This window comes from Lissotriton vulgaris, chromosome 1_1, assembly GCF_964263255.1.
Source record: "Lissotriton vulgaris chromosome 1_1, aLisVul1.2, whole genome shotgun sequence".
NCBI classification, from domain to species: domain Eukaryota; kingdom Metazoa; phylum Chordata; class Amphibia; order Caudata; family Salamandridae; genus Lissotriton; species Lissotriton vulgaris.
In genome coordinates, this window is record NC_141685.1 from 1,846,263,937 (window position 1) to 1,846,288,733 (window position 24,797).

General features: G+C 46.5%; 1 protein-coding gene across 1 annotated transcript in view; it reads left to right on the forward strand.

The window, feature by feature from the left end:
* Positions 1–24,797, forward strand: part of IFRD1 (interferon related developmental regulator 1) — a 95,672-nt gene that overhangs the window by 24,358 nt on the left and 46,517 nt on the right. Inside the window, exons 5-9 of the mRNA XM_086919313.1 lie at positions 9,279–9,436; positions 12,168–12,218; positions 13,769–13,938; positions 14,730–14,838; positions 20,477–20,611. Of these exons, the coding sequence (XP_086775439.1) occupies positions 9,279–9,436; positions 12,168–12,218; positions 13,769–13,938; positions 14,730–14,838; positions 20,477–20,611 (623 nt within the window). The remainder of the gene's footprint in view (positions 1–9,278; positions 9,437–12,167; positions 12,219–13,768; positions 13,939–14,729; positions 14,839–20,476; positions 20,612–24,797) is intronic.

The window sequence follows — 24,797 nt, forward strand, 5'->3', positions numbered from 1 at the left end:
CTGTTTCCTCTTATCAAATATGCCTGCTTTATTTGATAAATGTCCCGAGTGCTCCAGGAAAAAGGCAAAATCGGATCCTCACAGGGTTTGTATCCTGTGCCTGCCTTCTTCTCATGTTCCTGAGGAGTGTGACATCTGTCTGCAGTTTCCTAAAAGAACCCTCAAGGACAGGGAGAAGACCAGGCTCCAAGGCTTGGAGCTGAGAAGGCAGCAAGGACAAGGTGGGTCTGGGCATGAAGGGGATCCTTCCTCTGCCCGTGCGTCGGCCTCTGGGGGGCTCCCCAGTGAAGAAAAGGCCAGAAAACACCACCGGTCTCCGTCTCAGTCGATAGCCTCGACGTCAGCGTCGAAGGGAATGACCACAGTCTGTTCTCTGTCTCCCCGGGGCTCCGGGTCGAAGCTACGTAGACGCTAGACGTCGAGGGGAATGACGCCGAAATCTGAGGTCGATGTCGAGGACTGGTTCGTCGTCTAGCGATCGACGTCGAGAGAGGTCAAGCCTTCGGCGCTCACTGTCGAGGCAACACAGTCGACGTCGACGAGTAAGTCTGCGACGTCGTGACTAAGATCAGCGTTGAGACGGAAGTCTTCGACGCCGAGGTCACCATTGTTGAAGAGACGATCGGCGAAACACCGCTCGTCGTAGTCGAGCAGACGGCTGTCAGCGTCACGACGACGTTCGTCGGCGTCAAGGAGACTTTAGACGTCGAAGGGACGCTCAGAGTCGAGGCGGAAGACTGGATGTTCTAGCACTAGGACGGAGTCTCCAGCTTCAGCGAGCACACGGTTGCGGTGGCGCCGTTGCTCGCCCACGAGGGAGAGTGCCTCTAGATCGCACCCCTCTGGTCAGAAGAAGAAGAAAAGAGTGGGACGGTCTCTGGACTCAGAGTACTCAAGTTTACTCACCCACCAAACAGAGGTCGCCTACGCCGCCTCCTTTATCCGTGAATCCTACTCCACGGACCCAGACTCCTCCCCCACAACCTCCACGCCTCCACCACCGCAGGTTCCTCCTCATAGTCCTCCTCCACCGGCTCCGCCGAGGTCCACCTCGCTGCCTCATTTTCCGCCGCCGCCTACGGGGCTTCCTCAGCCTAGACTCCCGGCTCTGCCTCCACAGCGCCCACCTGTCCGACCTGCGGACCGCCCAAAACAGCAGAGATCGAGGTCTCGCTCACGGCGGAGAGATAGGTCCAGGAGTCGCCATCGCTCCTCTACGAGCTCCAGACTACGCCAAGGGAGGGACAGATCTAGATCCCGCCACACGGACTCGTCCAGTGCCAGGGATTTCTCGCCAACCCTGTCGGACTCCCCTCGGACGAGGTTGTCCCCGATAGACTATATTGTCTCCTTCCAGGAGGTGTTGCTGCGAGGAGCGGCTAAGTTGGGCATCACGCTCACTACGCCCACACCCTTTACTTCCATCATTTTTCGAGACCCTTCACAAGAAACAATTGTCTCGGCCGTTGTTACAGTTGGTACCAGGGCTAGTGAACCCGCCATGGAGCTCTTTCTCATCCCTGCGGTTACTAAAGGGTTACTAAAGTAGTGCCTTCCAGGCTGCAAAAGAAGTATCGGACCCCTGACACGGACCCTGCATTCCTTCGCTTGGACCCTGCGCCGGATTCGGTGATTGTGACAGCGGCGAGGAAGCAGCACGCAACCACCAAATCAACAGTGCCTCCTGATAAGGAGAGCCGCTGGACGGATTCGGCAGGGAGGAAGGTCTGCGGGACGGCAGCCATGTCTATGAAGGCCGCGAGTGCCGCGGCCTTGCTGGGGCGTTATGATCGGTCCCTCAGAGTCCCTAACACGGTTTGTGGAACGTCTTCCAAGAGAGGATAGGGAAGATTTCCAAGAAATCCTTAATGAAGGACTGATGGTCTCCAACCAGGTGATCTGTTCCGCTGCGGATTCCTCCCTCCTGGCAGCACATGGATACTGCCACGGGGTCAACCTGAGGCGCCATGCCTGGCTGCGTCTGACGTCCTTGAAGCCCAAGGCGCAGCAGAGGGTGGCCAATCTATCCTTCTCTGGTGAGACCCTGTTTGGTAAACACACAGACAAGGAGATGGCCCGTATGGAGGCGGAGACCTTGACGGCTGTCGGACTGGAGAAGCCGAAGGAACAGAAGACCTTCCGCTCGTTCCAGAGACGGTACGGGGCACAAGGTAGAGGGCAAGGTCGCCAGGCTGGACAACAGTAGCAGTTGCAGCAGCGCCTGTTCCAAAAGCGCCAGAGGGGCAGTGGTGGTCAGCAGGCTTCATCCGCGACCAAAGGCCCGGCTGGGTCTAGAGCCTGAGCTGTTACTTCCCCCTTCATCTGTTACCTGCTCCGGTGGGGGGAAGCATCCAACATTACCTGGCAGAGTGGAAAAACATTATTCAGGACAAGTGGGTGCTGAATATTGTTTGCAATGGATAGTCTTTGTTTCACCAGCCTTCCTCCAGCGATTCCACCTGTCTGCACACAGTTCCGACTGCGGGAGCTCCAGGCGGAGGCCGATACCCTGTTAAGAAAAAGTGCGATAGAAGTCGTTCCTTTGTCTCAAAGGGGAAAGGGGCTTTACTCCCGCTTCTTCCTAGTACAGAAGGACAAGAACGAGTTCAGGCCCATTCTGGATTTGTGACAAGCAAACAAGTGGATTCGCAGGGAGAAGTTTTGCATGCTGTCCTTGCACCAGATCTATCCTCAGCTGCAGAGGGAAGACTGGCTGTGCGCGATAGATCTGCGAAATGCGTACTACTTCCATGTGCCCATTGCACGGAATCTTCGGAAGTTCCTGCGCTTCCTAGTTGGCGCCAATCATTATCAGTACGCCGTACTACCTTTAGGACTGAAGTCTGCACCCAGGACTTTTTCAAAATGCATGGCTGTGGTGGCAGTGCACCTGAGGAAAAACAAGGTGTTTGTCTACCCGTACCTGGACGATTGGTTGATCAAAGCTGCCACCTTCCATGAAGCACAGTTGCACTTCAACAGGACGGCTGTTCAGCTGAACAGTCTGGGGTCGCACATAAATCTGTCCAAGTCTGTCCCGAATCCTGTGCAGTGCCTACAGTACCTGGGAGCCTCCATCAATATGTTGTCGGCAAGCGTGTCTCCTTCGGAGGAGAGACGCTTATCCATCCTTCGGAAGGCTCAGGCTCTCATAGCTGCTCCATCTACAACAGTGAGGACTGTCTTCTCTACTGGGATCGATGGCCTCTTGTATCTTCCTCACACCACATGCGCGCCTACACATGAGGCCGCTACAGGAGTGCTTGGAGGATCAGTGGGACCAGAGGAAAGGGTGTTGGGACGACCGGATTCAGCTGTCTGTTTACGCCCAACATTCCCTGAGATGGTGGTGCTCGGCAGAGAATCTACTCAGAGGGGTTCCTTTCCACAAGGATATCCCGACTCGGACTATCATGACGGATGCGTCTCTCCTGGGCTGGGGAGTGCATTCGGACCATCTACAGATCCAGGGAACGTGGTCTCCGGCTGAGTCCACGTATCACATCAATTTCCTGGAACTCCGAGCTGTTCACTTGGCACTGAAGGCCTTTCTTCCGTCCTTCCAGTCCAGCTCCTTGCTTGTACAGACGGACAATACGATCACGATGTATTACCTGAACAATCAGGGGGGCTCGATCGTGCACACTGTCACAGGAGGCGCAGGCGATCTGGCACTGGCTGCTAGCCATAGGATTGACGATAACTGCGACTCATCTGCCCGGTGTACAGAATGTTCAGGCGGACGCCCTCAGCAGGCCGCTGCAAGAAAACCACGAGTGGGTCATAAACGACCAAGTGCTCGAAGACCTCTTCGCTGTGTGGGGCACTCCAGAAGTGGATCTGTTCGCCACTGCCGTAAACAGCAAATGCTGCGACTTCGCCTCGAGGTATTACCAACCAGGGACGCTGGGGAATGCGTTATGGATCAACTGGTCGAACAGCTTTCTGTACGCTTTTCCACCCATTCCTCTGATTCCGGCGGTGCTCATCAAGCTGGCCCAGTCTCGGGCGCGGATGATCCTCATTGCTCCGGAATGGCCCAGGCAGTGGTGGTTCACGGACCTGCTTCATCGCTCGATCTTGCCTCATCGGCGGCTGCTGTCGGCCGGACCTTCTCACGAAGTTCGGGGGGCAGATGGTGCACCCCAACCTCTCGTAGTTGGGTTTGGCGGCATGGCTCCTGAGAGAGTGCAATATGGCCACTTAAATCTTCCTGAGGATTGCATGGACATATTGAAGGAGGCTAAGAGGCCGTCGACTAGGACCTCTTATGCTTATAAGTGGAAGAGATTCTGCATGTGGTGCATGTCTAAGAACTGTGATCCTACGACCTGCAATGAGGATGTTATCCTTCCATACCTTCTGCATCTGGCTCAGTCTGGACTTCATTTCCATTCCATTAAGGTCCATCTTGCTGCATTGACTGCTTACAGAAAATGTCCTTCACAGACCTCTTTCTTCCAGATCCTTGTGATTAAGGATTTTTTGGAAGGATTGAAGGTGTTCCCTCCTGTTCGACTTCCTTCACCGGCATGGGAACTGAATGTGGTACTGTCCAGAGTGATGAACGAGCCTTTTGAACCTATTCATAAGGCTTCGCTGCAACACCTGTCTTGGAAAGCGGCATTCCTCGTGGCCATTACATCGGCCCGCAGGGTGAGTGAGATTCAGGCATTGTGTTGCCAAGAACCTTATACCGTGTTTCATGCTGCTAAGGTTGTTATGCGTACTCGCCCTAAGTTCCTTCCCAAGGTGATTTCTGATTTTCATGTTAATCAGACGATAACGTTGCCAACTTTTTTCCAGAATCCTTCTAATCCAGCGGAAAGGTCTCTTCATTCCCTGGATGTTAAAAGGGTGTTGAAATTTTATCTGGATAAGACTAAAGACATTTGCAGGTCCGTCCAGTTGTTTGTCAACTATGGGTCGGTTAGGACTGGTCTGGCTACTTTAAAGCAATCTATTTCTAGGTGGATTGTGCTGTGCATCCAGCTTTGTTATCAGAAAGCGAATGAGACCTTAGGGGGTAAGCCTAAGGCACATTCCACCAGGGGCAAAGCGGCTACAACTGCTTTGCTTCGTAATGTTCCCATTGCAGACATCTGCAAGGCTGCCACTTGGAAGTCGGGCCATACCTTTGCTAAACATTACTGTCTGGACTCTGATGCCAGGGCAGATGCTCATGTCGGACAGGCTTCGCTGCGAAATCGGTTAGCATAATAGTGGTGTTGTCTTTTTCTCCACCTCCGGGTTGTCTTTTGGATGGGCTTGCCATTCTATTCACTAGATTATGACTATACACAGAGATCCCCTACTACAGAAGGAGTAAGTTCTTACCTGTAACTCAGTTCTGTAGTAGGGGTATCTCTGTTTATTTATTTAGAGTTTTATATAGCGCGAACAAGATCTTTGCAGATATCAGAGCGCTTTACAGAAACAGTAGGTAGGAAAACAAACTTTTGAAAACAGTGTAATATACGGTAGGGAGTGAGTTGCAAAGTAGGGTAGTACTTGCACAAGAGTATGCACACTAATAACAATCTAGAAGCAATAATATTGAAGCCGTGCAATGACGATTCGAGTAAGATTATAGCACCCCAGAGGGTGAGTAAACACACTGTTGAGAACGGAATAATAGGCAGTAGTGAATGGATTGCAAGTTAGTAGGGCACTCAGGTCACAGTGTACATCCCTAGTAAACACTCTGGAAACAAATATTAAGGCATCTGTGCCATGATTTTAGTCCAGTAGCAGTCGTATAAGAGTCTAATATAGATAAGCAATCAGGTAGCCGGTAGACTAGGAGCCCTGTACTGTCATTGATCCAGTAGCAATAGGGTTCAGGTGAACTTAGCCATAAGGATGGCTTTTACCTCTTTCTTGAAAAGTACAGAGGGGATAAGCCTAGTTTCTGGCGGGAGTGCATTCCAGATCCTGGGTGCCATTCCTGAGAAGGAGCGTTTGTATGTTTTTTCCTTCCGGAATCTGCGAGGTTTCAGGAGGAGATTCTTTGTGCTTCTGTTGGATCTTGAGCCTCCTGATATAGTCAGTTTGTGAGTGAGGTAGTTGGGTGCCTTGTGGTGTACGGCCGAATGTGTCATACAGGCAATTTTCAGCTGTACTCTGGCTTCAAACGGCAGCCAGTTCAGGGCTTTTAGGTCAGGGGATATGTGCGAGTGTTTTCTTGAACCAGTGATGAGCCTTGCGGCCGCGTTCAAGGAGGCTCGTAGGGGCGCCGTTGTTGTTAGGGGGAGCCCGCTGAGAGCCACAATTCCGTAGTCTATGCGAGGAATGACTAGGGCTTGTACAACAGTTCGGAAGTCCTTGGGTGGTAGGAAGGGTTTGAGTTTTCTCAGCGTGTTGATTTGGAAGTTGGCACCCTTGGTTGCTTTGCTAATATGCTGCTGCATGTCGAGATTGGAGTCAAGTGTGATGCCAAGGGATTTCGCCGAGTCCACGATGTTGGGGTGGACATTTAGTGCGGTTAGATGATTGAGCCAGGTTTGGGTGATGGCCTTTTTCGCAGGAGGTGAGATCAGAAGGAACTCAGTTTTCAGACCATTTAGTTTAGTCATAAGCGCCCGCCCTCCTCCCTGGTGGAGAAAGTGATGAAATGATGAGTGCTACAGGTCTAACTGATACACCTCCAAAAAGAACTGAAAGTGGAGAGAGTTGCTATGCATTCTGAGATACCAGGAGAGTTCTAGAAAGTTTCCTTAAAGGCACGGTATCCCTTTTTAAGCCACATAATGACAGCCTATGGGGGCTTGTCTGTCCTGTTTTTCCTCTCTATCATTCCAAGGATTTGGTGAAGGGGGGTTGGCGAAGTGTTTTCCATGGTTAAACCTGGCAGACGGGTCTAAAGTGGGATATTTTTGGAATATCCTTGCATTTCTAGTTGAAGTACTGGACAGTAGCCTTGCATGTATAGGCTGCATTATTTGTCTTTAAATTCTCTCTTAAGTGTCTATGCAATACTGCAAAGAAGACCGCTTAAGAGATTATTTTTGATTGCTCCAGGGTCCCCGCACATGAGCGGGACTATTCACTAGATTGACTATAACAGAGATACCCCTACTACAGAACTGGAGTTACAGGTAAGGAACTACTCCTTCATCCGCACATAGTGAGATCACCTGGATAGTGCTGCCCAATCTAATTCTACTATTACTTCATCCCTGCCCTGCCCAGATCACAAACAGCTCTATTTCTAAGGTGAACAGAGGCGACAAGGGGCAGCCTTGTCCCGTTTCTTGCTCCATCAGCCATGTGCCAGAGCGGCTTCGCCCCACTCGTACCCTTGTGCACGGTTTTGCATAAAGCAACCAAACCTACTGTCAGAACCATGGGCCTATCCCTACAGCTTTCAGTACTCCAATAGATAACCCCACTCTACTGTATCAAACACCTTCTCCAGGTCTATCGAATCAACACTAATTCTTCATCCCTATGCTTTACTTTGTGGAGTATGCAAGTCAGTCGTTGCAGATTCATACTGGTGTGCCGACCAGGTATAAAGGAATTGATCCTCATGGTTCAACTGAGGCATGTGAGGCTCTAATCGATTGGCAAGCTGCTGACACTATCTTCAGATCCAAATTAATTATTGTAAGTGGCCTGTAGGCAGCCGGGTCTGATTTATCGCCTCCAGGTTTAAATAGCCTACAAATCTCCCCTTTCCTCATTTATGGGTGCAGGAGCCTGGTCTTTTGTGCCTGTCAGGACCTGAAGAGGCTGCGTTGCTCAAAATGCCTAGTAGAACTCTGGTGGAAACCCATCACCACCTGGTGCCTTTGCCCTCAGTAGCATCTTCAGTGCCTCTCGAAGTTCCTCCTGTGCTAATTGTGCATCCAACTCGGTCACTAAACGGTTCCAGTCTAAGGAGGGGCAGTCTCTCCTGAAACTGAAGGGAGCGGTCTGGGATTACCGCAAGGTCAGCCGTATAGACCTGCTGCTGGAAACCATTTATAATGCCGGACTTGGTGCGGTCAGTAGATACCAAATAGGTGGTCAAGGGTGGGGATTGCTCTCCTCAGTATCCATGCAAGCAACCAGCCTGTTTTATCCTGATCCCTATGTAGACGTTGTCTATATTTGAGTGTATATTTATCTAGGTCGGTCCCATGTGTTGCCAATTCACCTATGCAGTGTTTGTTCGCGGGGGTCATCCTCCCATTGTGAGAGCACATTTGTCTGCAGCTCCACCAAGGCCCTCTCCCGGTCAGTGAGCTCCCGCTGCAGCCGTCTCTGAACGCTGCATGTCAGACCCAGGCACTTTTCACATAGGCTGGAAACCTGTTATGTCCTTGGATTTCCAAAGCAGACAAGTTTTTATTTTCCATGAGGTTGACAGACTGTGCAGTTTACGCCAGAACTACAGGACAGCTGCTTCCTATTTATTTTTGTAAAGCAAAAATGCTTTTATTTTCATTGTGATATCTTTAAAATGCAGACTACCTACTAATCTTTCTATATTGGTTCTCCGGGTGAGAAGTCCTTGCAGCTTTGCTCAGTCTGAGTGGCAAGCTTCCACTGTCACGGGTTAACTTGTCAGTGAGCTGTTAACATTTTGGAATTATTGCCTAGCTAACCTCTGTATTACTGTTATACGTATGTTTAGATACATTAAAAAAGCATTGGCAAAGCCAATGTGTCTGAGTTGGCTGCCAGCCTTTTAGTCGGTTGTGCTTGTTTGTTTGTCATGGTGTTTTCAAGACTTTGAAGTTGTGGGGTCCTTGTAAATGTAAAAAAGTAAAACCTAAAAGCAACAATATTTCTTTGGCCTCAAAAGCACGCATTGTATAGTGGCCCCTGGCAGTGAAGGCAACAGTTTGTGGACAGGTGCCTCTTCTGAAAGGGCCGTTACTCAGTGAAGTTAGCCAAAGGGGGAAGTGGGCTGACCCTGTGCTGCGTGCTGTATTGAGCAAAAGAAAAATGTGACACAAAAACAGACTAATGGGTGGAGTGGGCAGGTGGAAGATTTGTACAACTATCTCTATTGTATATATGGTTTAGGAAAATCAATAGGTCTTGGCTAATGCCACACCTAAAAAAAAAAAAAAACTAGAGCTCCATATTATGAGCATTTAATTGCATGTTGAAGACAAAATGTACGCTTGCTTGTCTGTTGAATTTAGATCTGCTGAAAAAAGCTGGTAAATGTGCTATCAATATTTTATATGTAGATAATGAGCACCAAGTTTTTAAGGTCCCGAATTCGGGCTGTCTGCAATTTCTGCACTCGTTAGTCAATTACCTTGTTTTATTTCCTTCCCAAGGTAAACGTGAAGAACAATGTGCAGCTGCTGCACTTGCATGCCTGCTCTGTGCCCAGCTTGGACCTGGAATAGAAAGTGAGGAAGTTTTTCGAACTCTCGGGCCAATTCTCAAGAATATAGTCTGTGATGGAGCAGCAAATATTCAAGCCAGACAGGCTGTAAGTATGTTTCAACTGTGACTCTTCACTGTTATATTGAAATGAATGCCATTGGTTGGTGTATCTACTCCTGAACATTTTAGACTGTTGGTTGAGGTAGCATCTCAACCTCCGAAATATGTCAGATTGTTCAACCGAATGTTACCAAGTTAATCTTAGTTTTAAAAAAAAGCCTGTTCTAATCTGTTTGCTCATTCTGCAATGATCTTTTGTTCAAAGTGTCCTACTTTAAATTGATCCTTTCTCTTCACTCTGCTTACAAGCCATTGTAAACTTTCTGCTTGATGACTGTCAGTTTCCAGAAGGTGCCCTGCAGAGATGTGGAGTCAGTTTGTGGGTTAATCTCCCTATGCCTCCCTTTTCGGTTAGAACGTTGACATCTTCAAAACTTGTGCACCCACAGTTCACAGGACATGGTGCCTATGAAAACAAAAGGTCTGTAGGTTTTTCCCTCTAAACACAATCTCTTGTGACCATGCCACGCCCAATAAACCCATCTGTAGCAGCTAAACGTCTCTCAGAAAGAGAAGGAAAAAGGATTGAGTCAGTCAATGCTTACACTCCCTTACACTCCATCTCAAAAGCGGTAAAATACAAGATTCCTTGTCAGCTTTCTAGCCGTAGAGAGACCTACCAATCTTTCTAAAGTCCGCCCCAAGGACATACTCAAAATGCATGGTTGTGACCTATCTCCACGAAAAGAAAATCTTTGTCTACCCATACTTGGACAACTGGTTGAGAAGGGCACAGGGAATGTTAGGCAAAGTGCATGTCAGGCACTAAAGTAGTTCGACTTCACTTTCACATTAGACTGTGGGTGAGCCTAGAAAGATCCGTCACCTCTCCAGTTCAAACTCTAAACTCTCAGAGCATCTCCCAATACAATTTATCAAAAAGGTCACCAGTTACATCTGTGACGGGGATGAATGTTTGACAATGTTAAGAATTATGTCCATCTTTTTGTGTTGCTATTGTCGCCCTAAATGGCAAGGGTATGCCCAGACGTGGGTCCTGTGCTACTTATGCCTCTGGATTCAAGCTAGTCTTGCTGATGAGGGATGATTCACTGAACCGGTCCCATGGTGCTTGTTTTCCCATTCAGGGAGGACATGGTCTGGCATTTCAGGTTGGACTGTTCCAATGGGGGAACAGGGTCAAGGCTGATTTGCAAATGGCTCTGTCCAAACTGGGGTTGGATGGTGCGAAACAAAAAGGATGGATTTAACCCATCTCAGTGTCTGGGGGTGAATGTTTGACAATGATCAGCATTCTGTCCATCTTTTTTTATGTTGAACCAGTTAAATGCTCCAAAGCTGGGCTGTGAGGCGAGTGTCCTCTCTACAAGTGTTGTTGGCCTCTTGCAACTTTTCAGGTACCCAATACCAGTCTGTGTGAGGCCACTGCAGCAATGTTGTGAACTGAAAGTTTGTGAACACTGCAGCAATGCTATGAAGGCCAGTGGTCACAAGATCACAGCAACCACAAGAACGGTTCTGCCAGAATACAGCCTAACTGTAATATCAGTGGCGGCGTAACTGACCATATACTCAAGGTGCTTTCAAGTGGAAATGAGTTTGGATGAAGTGCCTTAACAAGCATGGCTTGTTATCCTCCCGTACTTGTTACATTCGGCAAAGTCTAAACTTCAACTCTCTTCGGAGTTCACCTGATAATCCTAACGGTTTACTGTCAAAGTCCAAATCAGAGGTCCTTCTCACAAGCCCAGTGTAACATTTTTTAGAATAACTAAAAAAAAAACATCCTCCCCTCAAAAGGCCTGCCACTCCATGGGAGTTAAATCTGTTTAAAAGTATGGCTCCTACCTTTGAGCCTATTCATAGACCTCATTGCATCCTCTTTCGTGGAAAATATGCTTTCGTAGCTGCTATTACATTGTCAACGGGAGTAAGCTACATGCTTCATCAGCTATTGGGCCCTACTTGATTTTCAATCAAACCGGGTTACTGTAAGGAAACGTCCTACTTTTCAAACTATAGTCATCATATTTTCATGTTAACCAAGCCATTTCTGTTCCCGTTCTCTTCCTCCATCTTCAGCAGAGATTAGACCTCAACTGGGTCCTGAACTTTTTATTTAGATGAAACTAAAATCAAAGAGAAATCATTGTTTCGTAATAATGATCCTCTATGGGCAAGATGGTTTTCTTAAAGCAGACTATTGCTTGATGGACTGTCACCTGCATTACACGTTACCAGACTCGCAGCCCGGTCCCACTAGTTGGAATGCACCTCTGTGCCCCCTATGGAGTCCGCTGCACAGGATCCTGCAGTACTCTTGAGATCCTGATTTGCTTGTGTGGTGCCAGTCATGGGACATTATTGGGAGGCTTTGTTTGCTTTTTCCAGTTAATGGGAAATGTTTTTTGCTTCGTTTTTTTATAAGTTTACTTGGTAATGGCCGCTATGGTTCGCAAAGTGAGGAAATAGATGCAGAAGCCTTGCCTCAGGTCATAGTCTTGTGCAGCTTTAGAGGTACACTTGAAGATAGATGTTAATCTGAGTACTGATAACACAAACATTCCAGTATTTGTCTGTTTGTCAGACCTCCAAATGCCTTTAGAATTTCCATGCAAACTATAAAGTTGAGCTTTCTACTCATGCACAAAACTCTAATTGAATGCAAAGGCTGTGTTCACTTGAAGCATGTGCGCTTATATGCATTAGAATTAAGGTCTGTTTATAGAAAGTAAAGTTTTTTTTCCTTGTTTTAGTGCGCAGACACATTTGGGCTTTGCTGTTTCATTGCTACTGACGATATAATTGTAAGTAATTTCTGTAATTTGTTAAAACATCAAGTAAAGTTTTGTTAACACTATTTTTCGTCTGTGTGATTAGTTCACAAATCTTAATGTGCTATATGTGCAATGCTCTCCCACAATAGCTCGATGCCATAGAAAAACATTTAGAAAACTGCTAACATCGCCTACACTAGAGTAAACCTAGCACTAATCTTGGCTACATTTAATGCCAAGAAAAACCTTTTGTGATTATATTTCCCATAGAATACCAACATTCAGATTTATGCAAGAGCATTGTATACTAAGTTTAGCCATGGTTGTCTTAAGTATTTTTTTTAGGTTTATAAGCATATTTCGTTTTGCCTTTCTTCCTGCAATAATGTAGGGCCTCCTTTTAGTTTGATCAGTGTATAGTATGGTTGCTTTTTTAAACCTGTCAAAAACCTAACATTTTAAAATTAATGTTTTGTTGCCCAATGTATGACTGTAAGTGCAACGCTGACCATAGGCAGTGGGTTGCAGGCATGGAACACAGGAAGGTGCACCATGTAGACTCTTAACTTTTCTCTGCCCCAAAACACAGAGCCTGTAAGGGCAGTGTGTTAATGTACAGGACCTCTAAGGGTGGCACAATATGTGCAGCAGCCCTTTGAGGTCTTCCCTGGTCACAGTGCCCTTGGTACCCATGGTACCTTTTACAAGGTACTTACATGTGGCCAGAGAGATGCAGACTGGGGGTATAAAGGTACTGTTTTGGGAGAACACAAGCCCTGGGAAACTGTTTGGCTGGGACCTAGGGCACATCAAGTCAGTGCACCAGAAATCTGGCAAAAAGTGGGGGGACATTGCAACAGAAACGTAGCTTCCTACACAAACCTGATGTTTTCCTAAATTGAAATACACAAACATGTGGCATGGGACCACTCAGAAGCGTAATTGTACCAGACAGCCAGTGGATTCTCCTGCCTGTGGGCAGACCTTACTTGCTCACTAAATCCATCTAGTTAGTGGTGCAGACAAATGCGGTGATCTAAAGTTAAATAACTTCTAGACTTTTCAAAAGTCAAATAACCAATCTCCTAAAATATAGTTGACTATACTAAACTACTAGAGATGACCATGCAAAACTACTCGTCTGAGCTTTTAATACTACTTGTTGTCAAGGATTCGGCTCTCTGCTCACACCATGTTTTTAAGGCTTTTCCCTGATAATTACCAAATAGTCTTTTATTGCAGTTTTGCTCTTGTCTGGGATAACCTGTTTGAGCAGCAGAATCATGAGTATTAAGTGTTGTCGTACGCATACTGCTAGAGGAGTACTGCATGGCTACCTTGACAATTTGTCAGTTTTTGTTTGTGACTGATGTCCAGTTGTTTGATGCACAACTTGTAGGTACAAGCCGAAGGAAGGAATTTTAGATAATAAATTCCCTTAAATTGTAGCTAGGTGTTTTATCCCTAATTATAGAAGTGGCTGCTTATTGATCAACTAACCATTTTCTTTTTAGTGCTTTTACTACAGTGTCTGCTTCATTGTCCTTTGGCTAATAGATTTAAAACTATTTTTGCACTAGGATTTGTACACAACCATGGAGTGTTTAGAAAATATCTTCACTAAGTGTTATCAGAAAGACGACTGGACCAATGGCTGCAGCAGCACGTCACTTCACATTCATGCTCTTCTAACATGGGCACTTTTATTGACCATCTGCCCAATTACTGCAGTGAAGAAGAAACTTGAAATGTATGTACTGCACATACGTTTGTGTAATGGTTTTGTTGTAGTTTTGTATTTTGATTGCTTACATTCTCAGGCTTCTCTCCTCATTTGGTTTTATGTTTGTGCTTTGTTTAAATTAACATTAGTTCTAGAGCTACTCTAGAAATCTTTTCTAAAAATCCATGTAATTGTTTCTGAAGGTTATTTCCAGGCTGTTGTTGTTGCATCCCGGATGAATGATCGAATGTGGCACAACTGCTCAAAAAAATCTTGTATAGGATTAGTATACTGCCCTTTTGACTTGTTATACTTGCTTGTTAGTTTGTCCTGCACGTGATCTGTCTATATAGATGCATGCTTTTTTATCTTGAATAAAAGCTTCATCCAAGCTCCAATCTGTACTTTGTATTTCAAATTGTCACTGGACTTCCTTCCATTTCTAGATGAGTTTAGAATATAGTTAATATACATGTGTGTTAAAGCAGAATTATATCGTACATTTTTGCTCCATCCGGCCTTTCTTCATAGATGTTGGAACCTTCCATCACTGACCTCCTTTCAGATTCAGATGGTGGGAGACCATTTTCTTTTTAGATAGTTTTGCATCACTGTTCAATGCACTGCTGTAAGTCTTGATTTTCTATTGTGACCATGAGAACATTGCTAATTTTATACTCACGCACAACTGTATGGGGTGGGCTGATAAAATTCATATCCACCTTGCTACAGCTTCCTGTACAATAGGATGTGTAGAACGAACTGTAAATTGAATAAATGTAGTATTGATTGTGACAATCTGTCTAAACATTCTCTAGGCATTTGCACAAACTTCCAAGTCTGCTGTCTTGTGAGGATGTGAACATGAGAATTGCTGCTGGTGAAACAATGGCTCTACTTTTTGAACTGGCAAGAGAAAGTGATACTGTAAGTAGGAGTTCTGTGTGGTGAAGAGAATAGATATGTTTTATGTTGACTGTTCATTTGTGCTCTGAACCCATTTGTGAATACTAGTTAGTTTTTTAAGTAGTTTTACAAATTGTTACATATCCCTATTTCATTTCATATGAAAGCCCACCAGCATTAATGAGGTGTGAAAGCAGAATAGTTATTTGGCCATTGGCTGTAAATGCCCAATATTTCAGTTGTCTAAATACAAGGACAATAGTCTTTTGACCCATACATTGATGTTTGCAGGGCATTCTGGGTAAGAATGTTTGCAATTCACTCAGATCCCACCATTGTGGATTCACAAGTCTAGGTTTTAGAAATGTCCATGCTTGGCAGTTTCCTTTTTTTGCTGGCTGAGCTAGAGTAGTGCAGCCATTTACAATGGCATATCAGTGGAAATGGCAATTTCATAGGGTGTCGTTTTTGTATAGTCTTTCAGAGTGTGTAATCCCCTAAGCTACCTCCGCCTCGGGACAGATGTCTCCTGTGAGGGTGGGCACTGCTACAAAGATGGCCAACCCCCCCCCCCCTTCCTAATCACCCCCTGGTAGTTGTGAGCTTTGTGCCCTATTTAGCAGATATGGGTGTTAGCTACCCATCTGCTTTTCCGGGAGATACATTTGGGTGTGTCTGAATACCCACTAGATCAGGGACCTACAAACATTTGAGAAACTGAATTGGGTGCAAGGCTTTCCTTGTATGCTAGTAATTATGGCTGTTTATTGAAATGTTTGTTCCTTTCATTTACAAGCTATTTAAATGTTGTGTTAGAGAAAAAACTGACATCCTTCAGCCTTTTGTTTCACAATGATTGTCAGACAGCTCACTTGACAAAACTCTCCAACTGTAATAAGAGAAAGAAAAGTAATCCCCATTTTCCAGGATATGAGCAGCAATTAGTAAAACGACACTGACATTTGTCCTCTGTCCTTGAACAAATTGCAAATGTCATGATAAAAAGCCATCTTACACTCATTCACTTTCTGAATGAACAGAACACCTGTTCCTTTCCAGCATTGGTTAAGTAGGTTAATGCACCAGACCGGACAAGTAGGTCCTCAAAATAGCTCGACCTCAAAATCTGACTCTATAGTGAGTGGACGATTATATTATCTTTTCGAGGCCTTTCAGGGCTTTTAGCTGGAACAAGATTTCAAGTTTCTTAACAGATGGTCCTTAAAATCTCTGCACAGTTGCAGAAGTTTATTCAGAGGATCTGTTAATGACTAAATGAGCCTCCGTTTGTATAGTATGGCGTCCTTGGCTCAAAAGAAAGGCAGAGATGCACCTCTTCCTGAGAGTACTTCTCCTTTTTTGTAATTCAGAAATGTACCAGAAATATGCCCAGATTTCCCAGTGTTCTTTTGGGATTGTCTGGATGTTGTCTTATATTGCCCCATGTGAGGTTCTCCATTTTTTCTATAGTGAATGTCATTTGAGTGAATTCATAGGGCTATAGATAAATTAGTTCATTGTTGAATGGGTAGATGGGTAAAGAGTGATTGGGTGCATGGAATTCAGAAGCCTTGGTACTCGAGGTTGAGGCAGCTGGTTGCCCCCAATGCTGCACACAAGTGCATGAACTCGGGTGAAATTGCATTAGTTTGATTTAAAATTGACCACAAGGCGATGCTTGCTCTAAGAAATGATTAATAACCCTAAGCAGTATTTATATTGCTTACATGCAGGATGTGTGCTGATGTGTTGAATCTGGTGGTGTTGGTTTTTCAAATGTGTATATTGCTTTAGTTTAATACCAGTTGCAGGCCAGCTTGGTTTGCTGGAGTATTTAATTGGTAAGTTAATGCTTAGTGATCTAGTGATATTTGGCAAATCATTTATTCAATAACCGGTGCTCCACAGAGTATTTTCTAAGTGATGATCCTGATGAAAGGCCATTTTTAGGTCTCGCCTTTACCATTCCGCAGGAATGGGAAATGGGGAGAATTCAAGTCGGCAAAATCCTCTTCAAACCAAGGGCTTTCAGCCCCGCGGTTTTCTTGCAGTTCACGTGAATCACGTGAGCAAACATGCACGCGCATTCACGGCCAGGGCTTCTCCTCCCCTAGCAGCACTCCTCCCACACCAGCAACTCCCCCCTCCCACACCAGCACCTCCCCTCTCTCTCCCCGCAAACACAGCCTTGCCGTAGCAGCACTCCTCCCACACCAGCACCTCCCCCCTCCCACACCAGCACCTCCCCTCTCTCTCCCTGCAAACACAGCCTTGCCCTAGCAGCACTCCTCCCACACCAGCACCTCCCCCTCCCACACCAGCACCTCCCCTCTCTCTCCCCGCAAACACAGCCTTGCCCTAGCAGCACTCCTCCCACACCAGCACCTCCCCCTCCCACACCAGCACCTCCCCTCTCTCTCCCCGCAAACACAGCCTTGCCGTTTATTTTTTAATGCAGTAACTACTTTTAAGCACACTCTTCAAAATAGATTTTGGGCGTCATTCAGAGCAAACATTCAGTGTGTTTAGTTTCCTTTTGTTTAAATTGCTCAAACAGTTAAATAATTGTCTCGTAGTGCACAGTCTTTCAAGCAATTTGTCAGCTTGATTTCTTAACGTACGGCTACAGGACCATGCTGCTATTAATTTCGTCATCTTTGCCCCGCTGCAATTTACTCAAACACTTTTATGTATATTTCTCAGTCATATATTCCAAATACAGTGAGCTCATCTAGTAAGTCTGGTTAGCAGTGTTCGACTGAGTCCAAGTCCTGGATATAAAATGCAAACAGATGTACCGCGAAGTCGGTGTGTACTATAAACACGGCACAAACACAGCACTTAATATCGCACGCGCACGGCTCTCTTCTCTCTCCTTTTGTGGGTGACTACCCCCTCACTGACCCATTAACAGCTCTTTCCTCCCTCAATGGCCCCAGTCTCTGCTTCCAGCTCTGTGCACTCCCCCCTCACCGCTCTCGCATCCTCTTCCATTATCTCTCCTGTTTAGTGGTTCCTTCTGCACTGGCCTCTCACTGCTGTCTCCAACACAGTCCACTCCTTCCTTTCTCTATTCGTAGCGCTCACTTATTCCCCTTTACATCTGCAGCCTTGGATCTCTCCCGTACTGCCCTTATGTCTCCCTCCTGTTCCGCCTTTCCCGCCTTTCCCCTTCCACCTCTCCGCCCCCTGCCTTGGCTTTCTCCCCTTCTGCCCTCTCCTGGCTCACTCCCCGCAGTCGTCCTGTCTCCCCACCCCTCCTTTATCTCTTTCCGCTCCCTTCCTTCCTTGGATGTCCTCCAGAAATGTTCAGGTTACTGCCTCAGCGTCTTTCATAGCAGCCTCCCCGTCCAGGGATGGTGAAAGCAGCCATGATCTCTCCAGTTTGAACACTGCCAGGTCCCTGTAATGCAGGGCGTGCCCAGGTGCAGCCTTAGCCTGCCCCCTCGCACTATCTATGCTACATTACCTCCTCCCCACCATATGGCTGGCCTGCTCTCGGGTTTAGGGCTCTGTTGGTGAAGCGTTCCAGTTGTATAGCCCCAAGAGACAGCTGAGATCCGCCAACACCTGCCTGCTTCCGGTACCTCGCACAAGAACGGCAACCTGGGGAGACAGGCGCTTCTTGGTTGCCACACCCAAACTTTGGAACCTTCTGCCACTCACCATAAAAACTGCCCCCAATAAGATGAGCTTTCGTAGGCTCTTAAAGACATGGTTGTTCAACCAGTAAGCCTGCTGCTCGGTCTCTCTATCCGCCACATGCGCCGAGACACCTTCGGGTATTTGTTTGCGCAATAAAAATCTCGAAAATAAATAAATAAATACGTCATCAGTGAGCAGAGCAAAGAGGCCTCCGCCTCCCACTACGAGATTCGGGTGCTTATGTGACGGGCGCCACATGCAGTGTGAGTGTTTACTTTTTTTTTCATTGTATATTTGGCCCGTTCCTCTAGTGCCTCTTTGTTGACCTTTTTTGTTTTATGTATTCCTTCTGCAGTGCAGGGTTACTGAGAGACAGTCAGTAACTTGGCATCACCCTCCCTCCCTCCTAATTGCATTTTTTTCACGGCCGCCACCACATCAAAGGGCTTCTCCCTTTGATGTGGTGGCGGCTTCTCCTCCCCTAATTATTCATGGCTGGCCGGTGGCCTGTTAAGGTTTTACAATACTGATCCACTGGTTGTACGGCTACAGGACCATGCTGCTATTAATTTAGTCATCTTTGCCCAGCTGGAATTTAATCTGCCCACTAACATTTGATGGTGTCCAATGTTGAATACCTCTGAGAGGTCCAAGCAAATGCTTGCTGTAACTCCTTTATGCACTCTAGTTTTCAAGCCACCCCAAATGGAGGTACGCGGCCCATGCCATCTCATGCCACTTCAGTGCCACGGAACTCTGTGACATCATGATTCGGAGCCTCTTGCCTCAAGCCTCTTGATATCATGCCAGAACTAAGTGACCTAGGACGGCTCATAGATATCAAAGATGTCTGTGTGGTCCTCAGTGACACGATGGGGCTCAAAGACCTCATAATGTAGGGGTGGGGGACAGTCAAATGACAACATAAAGCACAGTGACATCACAACGTACAGCATAGGGCCTTAATGTATTCTGCTTTGTGACATCCACCTACAATTCAGTGACACAGTAGGGTGTACTGACACCACTGTATAGTCTTAATGACACCGCAATACAGGCCTCTGTGTTGTCAGCAGGGTTCAGCTGAACAACGGGGCTTGGTCACACCACACTGAACACGTCAGTGGTATTAAAACCTACATCTCAGTTACATCTCATTAGGATTCAGTGACCTGGCAGGAGTCTGTGACATCACAGCAGAATTCAGTGGCCGTAGAGGTAGTCAGTGACTCAACAGGACTGGGTAACGTCACAAGATTGAGCTTCTTTACAGGACAAAATAGCTGAGTGATGTCACAGTTGAGGACTCTGTGGTGCCCTAGCAGGATTAAGTGATGTAGGGTTCAAACACCACAACATTGGGCTCTGTGACATCATAGCAGAATTCTTTGACAGCTCAGCGCAGATGTCACAAAATAGGTCAGTGGCACTAGCAGAATTCTCTGACCCATTAGGGCTCAGTAGTATTTCTTTGGAATTCCTTGACAAAGGCAGGCACGATGACATCACAACATGAGGCTCAGTGGCATCAGATCCGTGTTATCAAATAGTGTGCATCAGTCTCGAGTTTTGGTGATTTATAATATATGGTTTAGGAGCCGTAGATAACAAATATTCTAGGAGTATGAACGTTCCTAATAACAATTCTGCAACTCAGGTTGTTCTGTGCAGTAACATATGTCTATAAAAAGTAACGCAGTGTTTTGTGAAGTTTGCCTCTTCACCTCAGTCTTGTGAAAATCCTTTCCATCTGAGTTCGAGTCCTATCTGAAATGCAGATCTCATTCTCCATGCCAAGGAAGTTGAGGTATTGTTTCAAGAGAAATTAAAGATGGAGTCAGTGCTCATCTCCATGTCAGTTAGATTTGGCCCCGGTAGTCACAATATGTTGTGCTGTTACAACCCCTATCTGAACAAGCACTGGCGTTGCAAATAGGTTTCGCATTTGGAAAGTTGGAGCTATTGGTTTGGTAAATGACATTTTATATTTATGTCCCTTTGTATCTTCTGCTAGGATTTTTTTTACGAAGATATTGAGCAGTTGACCCAAAAATTAAAAGATTTGGCAACCGATGGGAACAAACACCGTGCCAAAGTGGACAAAAGAAAGCAACGCTCCGTGTTCCGTGATGTTTTGAGAGGTGTTGAGGTAATAAAATATTATTTGCACAGTACTGATCTAAGAACTATCTGCCAATGTACAACTTAAATTTGTGATATTTTGGGTTGAATGATTGCTGAAGAATTGGCAACAGCTTTTGGGTATGCTCAAATATTTTATTTGGACCATTCGATCTATCCTAACTATAGTTGACCCCAGTGCTCACTGGACACCTGAAGTTGTTTTTAAACATGACTTTATAAGCCATATTTGTATCCTGGCAAGAAATTAGGACTAGTTTTAACATGTGATCTTTACGCATACCAGAGTTCAACTTTTATATGGGGCATGCCAGATGTATGTCAAATAAAGTTTCTACCTAATAGTGAATTTTCAGAACTCTGTTAGTATTTTTCTTCAAGAATTGCTACGTGATGCAGTTTTTACTACTGCAAAAATACAAATTCGGCATCAAATTGATTTTGTCACAGCCGGCATTGCATGCCTCAAGATGTTAATGTGCATCACAAATGTCTAAATTATAACTAATTTAGATGATTTTAGTTAAAATAAATCCTTTCAATATTCTATAGATATATATCCAGTTGTTTGCTTTCAATATTGTTTGCCGCAGTTGAGATGATGGGCAAGTATGTTGGCCATTATATTAACATGCTATCGTACAGAATTAGGCTACCATTGTTAACTTCTACCTCATACTGATTTTGCAACACTCCTACAGATTTTTATTACCTAATGCCAGATGTTATTAGACTAGATAATGTCTTCTGAGCATCTGTTGTGAACTCTAAATAAAGACAGTTGTATTGAACCATTTTTTATACCGTATTGGACGAGGCAGAAATATATGTTCGAGGCATATGAGCTGCAGATTACACACTGTGCATTGATGGCCACCTAGTGTTGGGCCCGGATGTTTGCAGTTTGTTTTTGTTACAGTCACAGGATAGGTGACTCCTCCTTTGGATCATACTGCGCATGGGCATCAGCTCCATCCCCAGATTGTTATTTTCCGCCACCGGACTCGGATGTGTTTCCGGCGCTCCGTGTTGGAACAGATTTCTGTCGGCACGCAATCCTCACCAGATTCCAGAAATTAGTTTCTAACGCTTTTCCAGTCGACGCTACTTTTCAACATCGAACATTTCGACTCCGGTTGTCGACGACTGCCTTCGGGCCTAACTAGGCCTTGACTCCAGCTCATGGAAAGGACACAATTTAAAAAGTGTCCTCAATGTGGGTCGAAGTTTCCCCACACCGACCTTTCCTAAAGTGTGTAACCTTTGCCTCTCCCCGGAGCACGGGGCCAGAGACTGTTCTGCTTGTGCCTCTTTCCTCTCCAAGAAGACGATCCGGGACCGACGAGCTAGGAGAACGATGGCTCGATCTTCAGCTTCGATTCCAGACGACATCTTTAAAGAGGGCGTCGACGTCTCAGAACAACATGGCGTTGACAGCAACTCCGAGGCAGAAGATTCCGAAGTGGAGGACATCACTCCAGCACAGCGGGTTGTAAGTAAGACCCCCAACCCTTCCTCGACACATCCAAAGAAGGCTCCGGTCACACCCACACCGATACACTGCTTCTACTGCCCCACCTTCAGGCCCGGCTAAGAAGCTAGCTAAGCCTTCCGGCGACTCTGGTTCAAGTCGCCTCCACACTGTGCCGGCGCACACCTACCGGCACAAAAAAAGACAACTCCAACATCCACACCATCGGCGCCGAAGCATACCGCTAGTACCTCGGCACCGGGACCAAGCAAACCTGCTTCGAATTCAAAAACCATTGGATCCGAAAAATGCACCGGAACCGAGAAAATCATCGGAGCCGAAAAAGACTCCTGCTTCTCCTGTTAACCTCATGCGCGCTATTGTTATTCTGCTCGTATGCTGAGATTTTAAAAAACCCATGTAACATGACGAGCTGGGCTCGTCATCAGCGTGCGAGGAGGCTACACCATGACGAGCCCAGCTCGTCATGAGCGTGGAAGGGGTTAAAGACATTGCAAAGAAGCCACTTCGGTGCCGAAACCTCCCTCCGCACCTAAAGATCGGCCTCCTGCAGAGGACTTTTCACCCAGACCCTGCACAGAAGACTCTGGTTAAAGATCCAATCACTGGTCAACTAACTTTAGCCTCAAAAAAACGACCACTGGATACAACGGCACCGGCTCCTCATCCAAAAAAGGACATGGCTACCTCTCCTCTAAGAGTTCCTTCCCCTTCTCCTCCACCTATGCCATCCCCACCCGTTCCCCTACCAACACATTCCCCTACATCCTCTATCATACCAGACGATGACAATAGGGATGATAGCTCTGATGATATAGGGGGTAATCCAATAAATGAATGAATGAATGAAAGAAAATTTATACCGCGAAACTAAAACCCGAAGGCATCAAGGCGCCTATAAAATAAATCTTAAAAGGCAGAGGCAAAACTACGGGTTTGCTTTGGCAAAATATCGTGACTTCAAAGCTTTCCTAAAGGACTGAAGAGTGGGAAGGGCCTTAATTTCAACGGGAAGAGCATTCCACATTTTAGGTGCCACTGTGGAAAAAGCTCTGCCACCCCATTTGGCTCTGCGAATGCGTGGTACAGATAAAGAGTTGTTCGCGGAGCGCAGATTCCTCGAGGGGCAATAGGGGGCCAAAAGAGCCCCAATCCCCACTGACCTATTTCTCGCTAAGGCGCCAAAGGTAAGGCACAGGATTTTAAAAGAAATCCTGTCCTCAACAGGTAGCCAATGCAATGCCTTCCTAGCGGAAGTGGCTGATGCACGTTTGGGAAGGTCCAACACAAACTTAGCTGCCGCATTTTGGACCAGTTGAAGGCGCTGCAGCAGCCCCCTACTGAGACCTGCATACAGCGCATTACAATAGCCAAGTCGGGAGCCAATAAGGGCAACCACGACTTGCTTTCTGGCCTGCTGGGATAAGTAGTGTTTGATTCTCCTCAAGATGTGAATTATGCCCCAGCAGGTAGACACTGTTAGATTCACCTGCTGACGCATATTGAGGGTGGGCTCAATCAGGACTCCTAGGTTTTTAGCCAGAGCGGTAGGAACCAAACACGCTCCCAAAGAGGCAGGCCACCAATTAGCCGACCAGATGTCCTCATTTCCCCCAAACACCAGAATCTCCGTCTTCTCCCTGTTCAATTTTAATGAATTGTGAGTCATCCATTTTGCGACTGCCTCTAAACAGGATCTAAAATTGGAGGCAGCCTTGTTAACGGGCTGGGAGAGGGAGACCAGGATCTGGGTGTCATCGGCATAGGAAACTACCTCCATCCCAAAAGATCTTATCAACCTGGCAAGTGGGGTCACATAGATGTTAAAAAGGGTCGGACTTAATGCCGACCCTTGGGGGACCCCACATTGCACAGTCAGGGATGGAGATAGAAACTCCCCCAGCATCACTCTCTGTTCTCTCTGGTTTAGGAAAGAGGTCAGCAAATCAAGAGCGGACCCCTCCACTCCAATCTCCCTCAGGCGAGATGTTAACACAGAGGGAGAGAGGGTATCAAACGCAGCAGTGAGGTCTAGCAGGATAAGGAGGGTGATCTGGCCCCTATCGGCTCGAGTGCAGATATTATCCAGCACGATGGTGAGGGCCGACTCGGTGCTATGCTCCCTCCTAAATCCGTGCTGCGAGTGATCTAACAAGCCAGAGTTCTCCAGAAAGGCCGAAAGATGCTTATTAAGATGTGTTTCAAGCATCTTTGCGGCAGCAGGGAGCAGCGAGATGGGGCGGAAGTTTTTAAATACCCCAGGGTCAAGTGTTGCCTTTTTAAGTAATGGTTTCACCACAGCCCTTTTCCATTGCTGAGGGAAGGTACCAAGCCTCATTGCCCCATTCATGATCTCCAGAAGGGGAGGTAAAAGTGTCTCCTTACACTGCCTGAGAAGCGTGAGAGGACAGGGATCTAAGGGGGAGCCTGATCTAGTCTTAGAGAGCAGGTTCTCTAGTTCCTGAGATACGAGGGGAGGAAAGGATGCCAAGCGTCCCAAAGGAGCAGCCTCCATCGTGGATGGAGCAAGCTCAGCAGAACCAGAGGGGAGTCTGCCATTTCGGCCTTCTGAAGCTCTAATGCCGAATACAGATCAGCAATCTTCGCCTGAAAGAAAGAGGTAATGTTACACAACAGCTGAGAGCAAATAACCGGATCAGGAACCTGCAGGGTGGTCAGAGAATCCACAATCTTAAAAAGC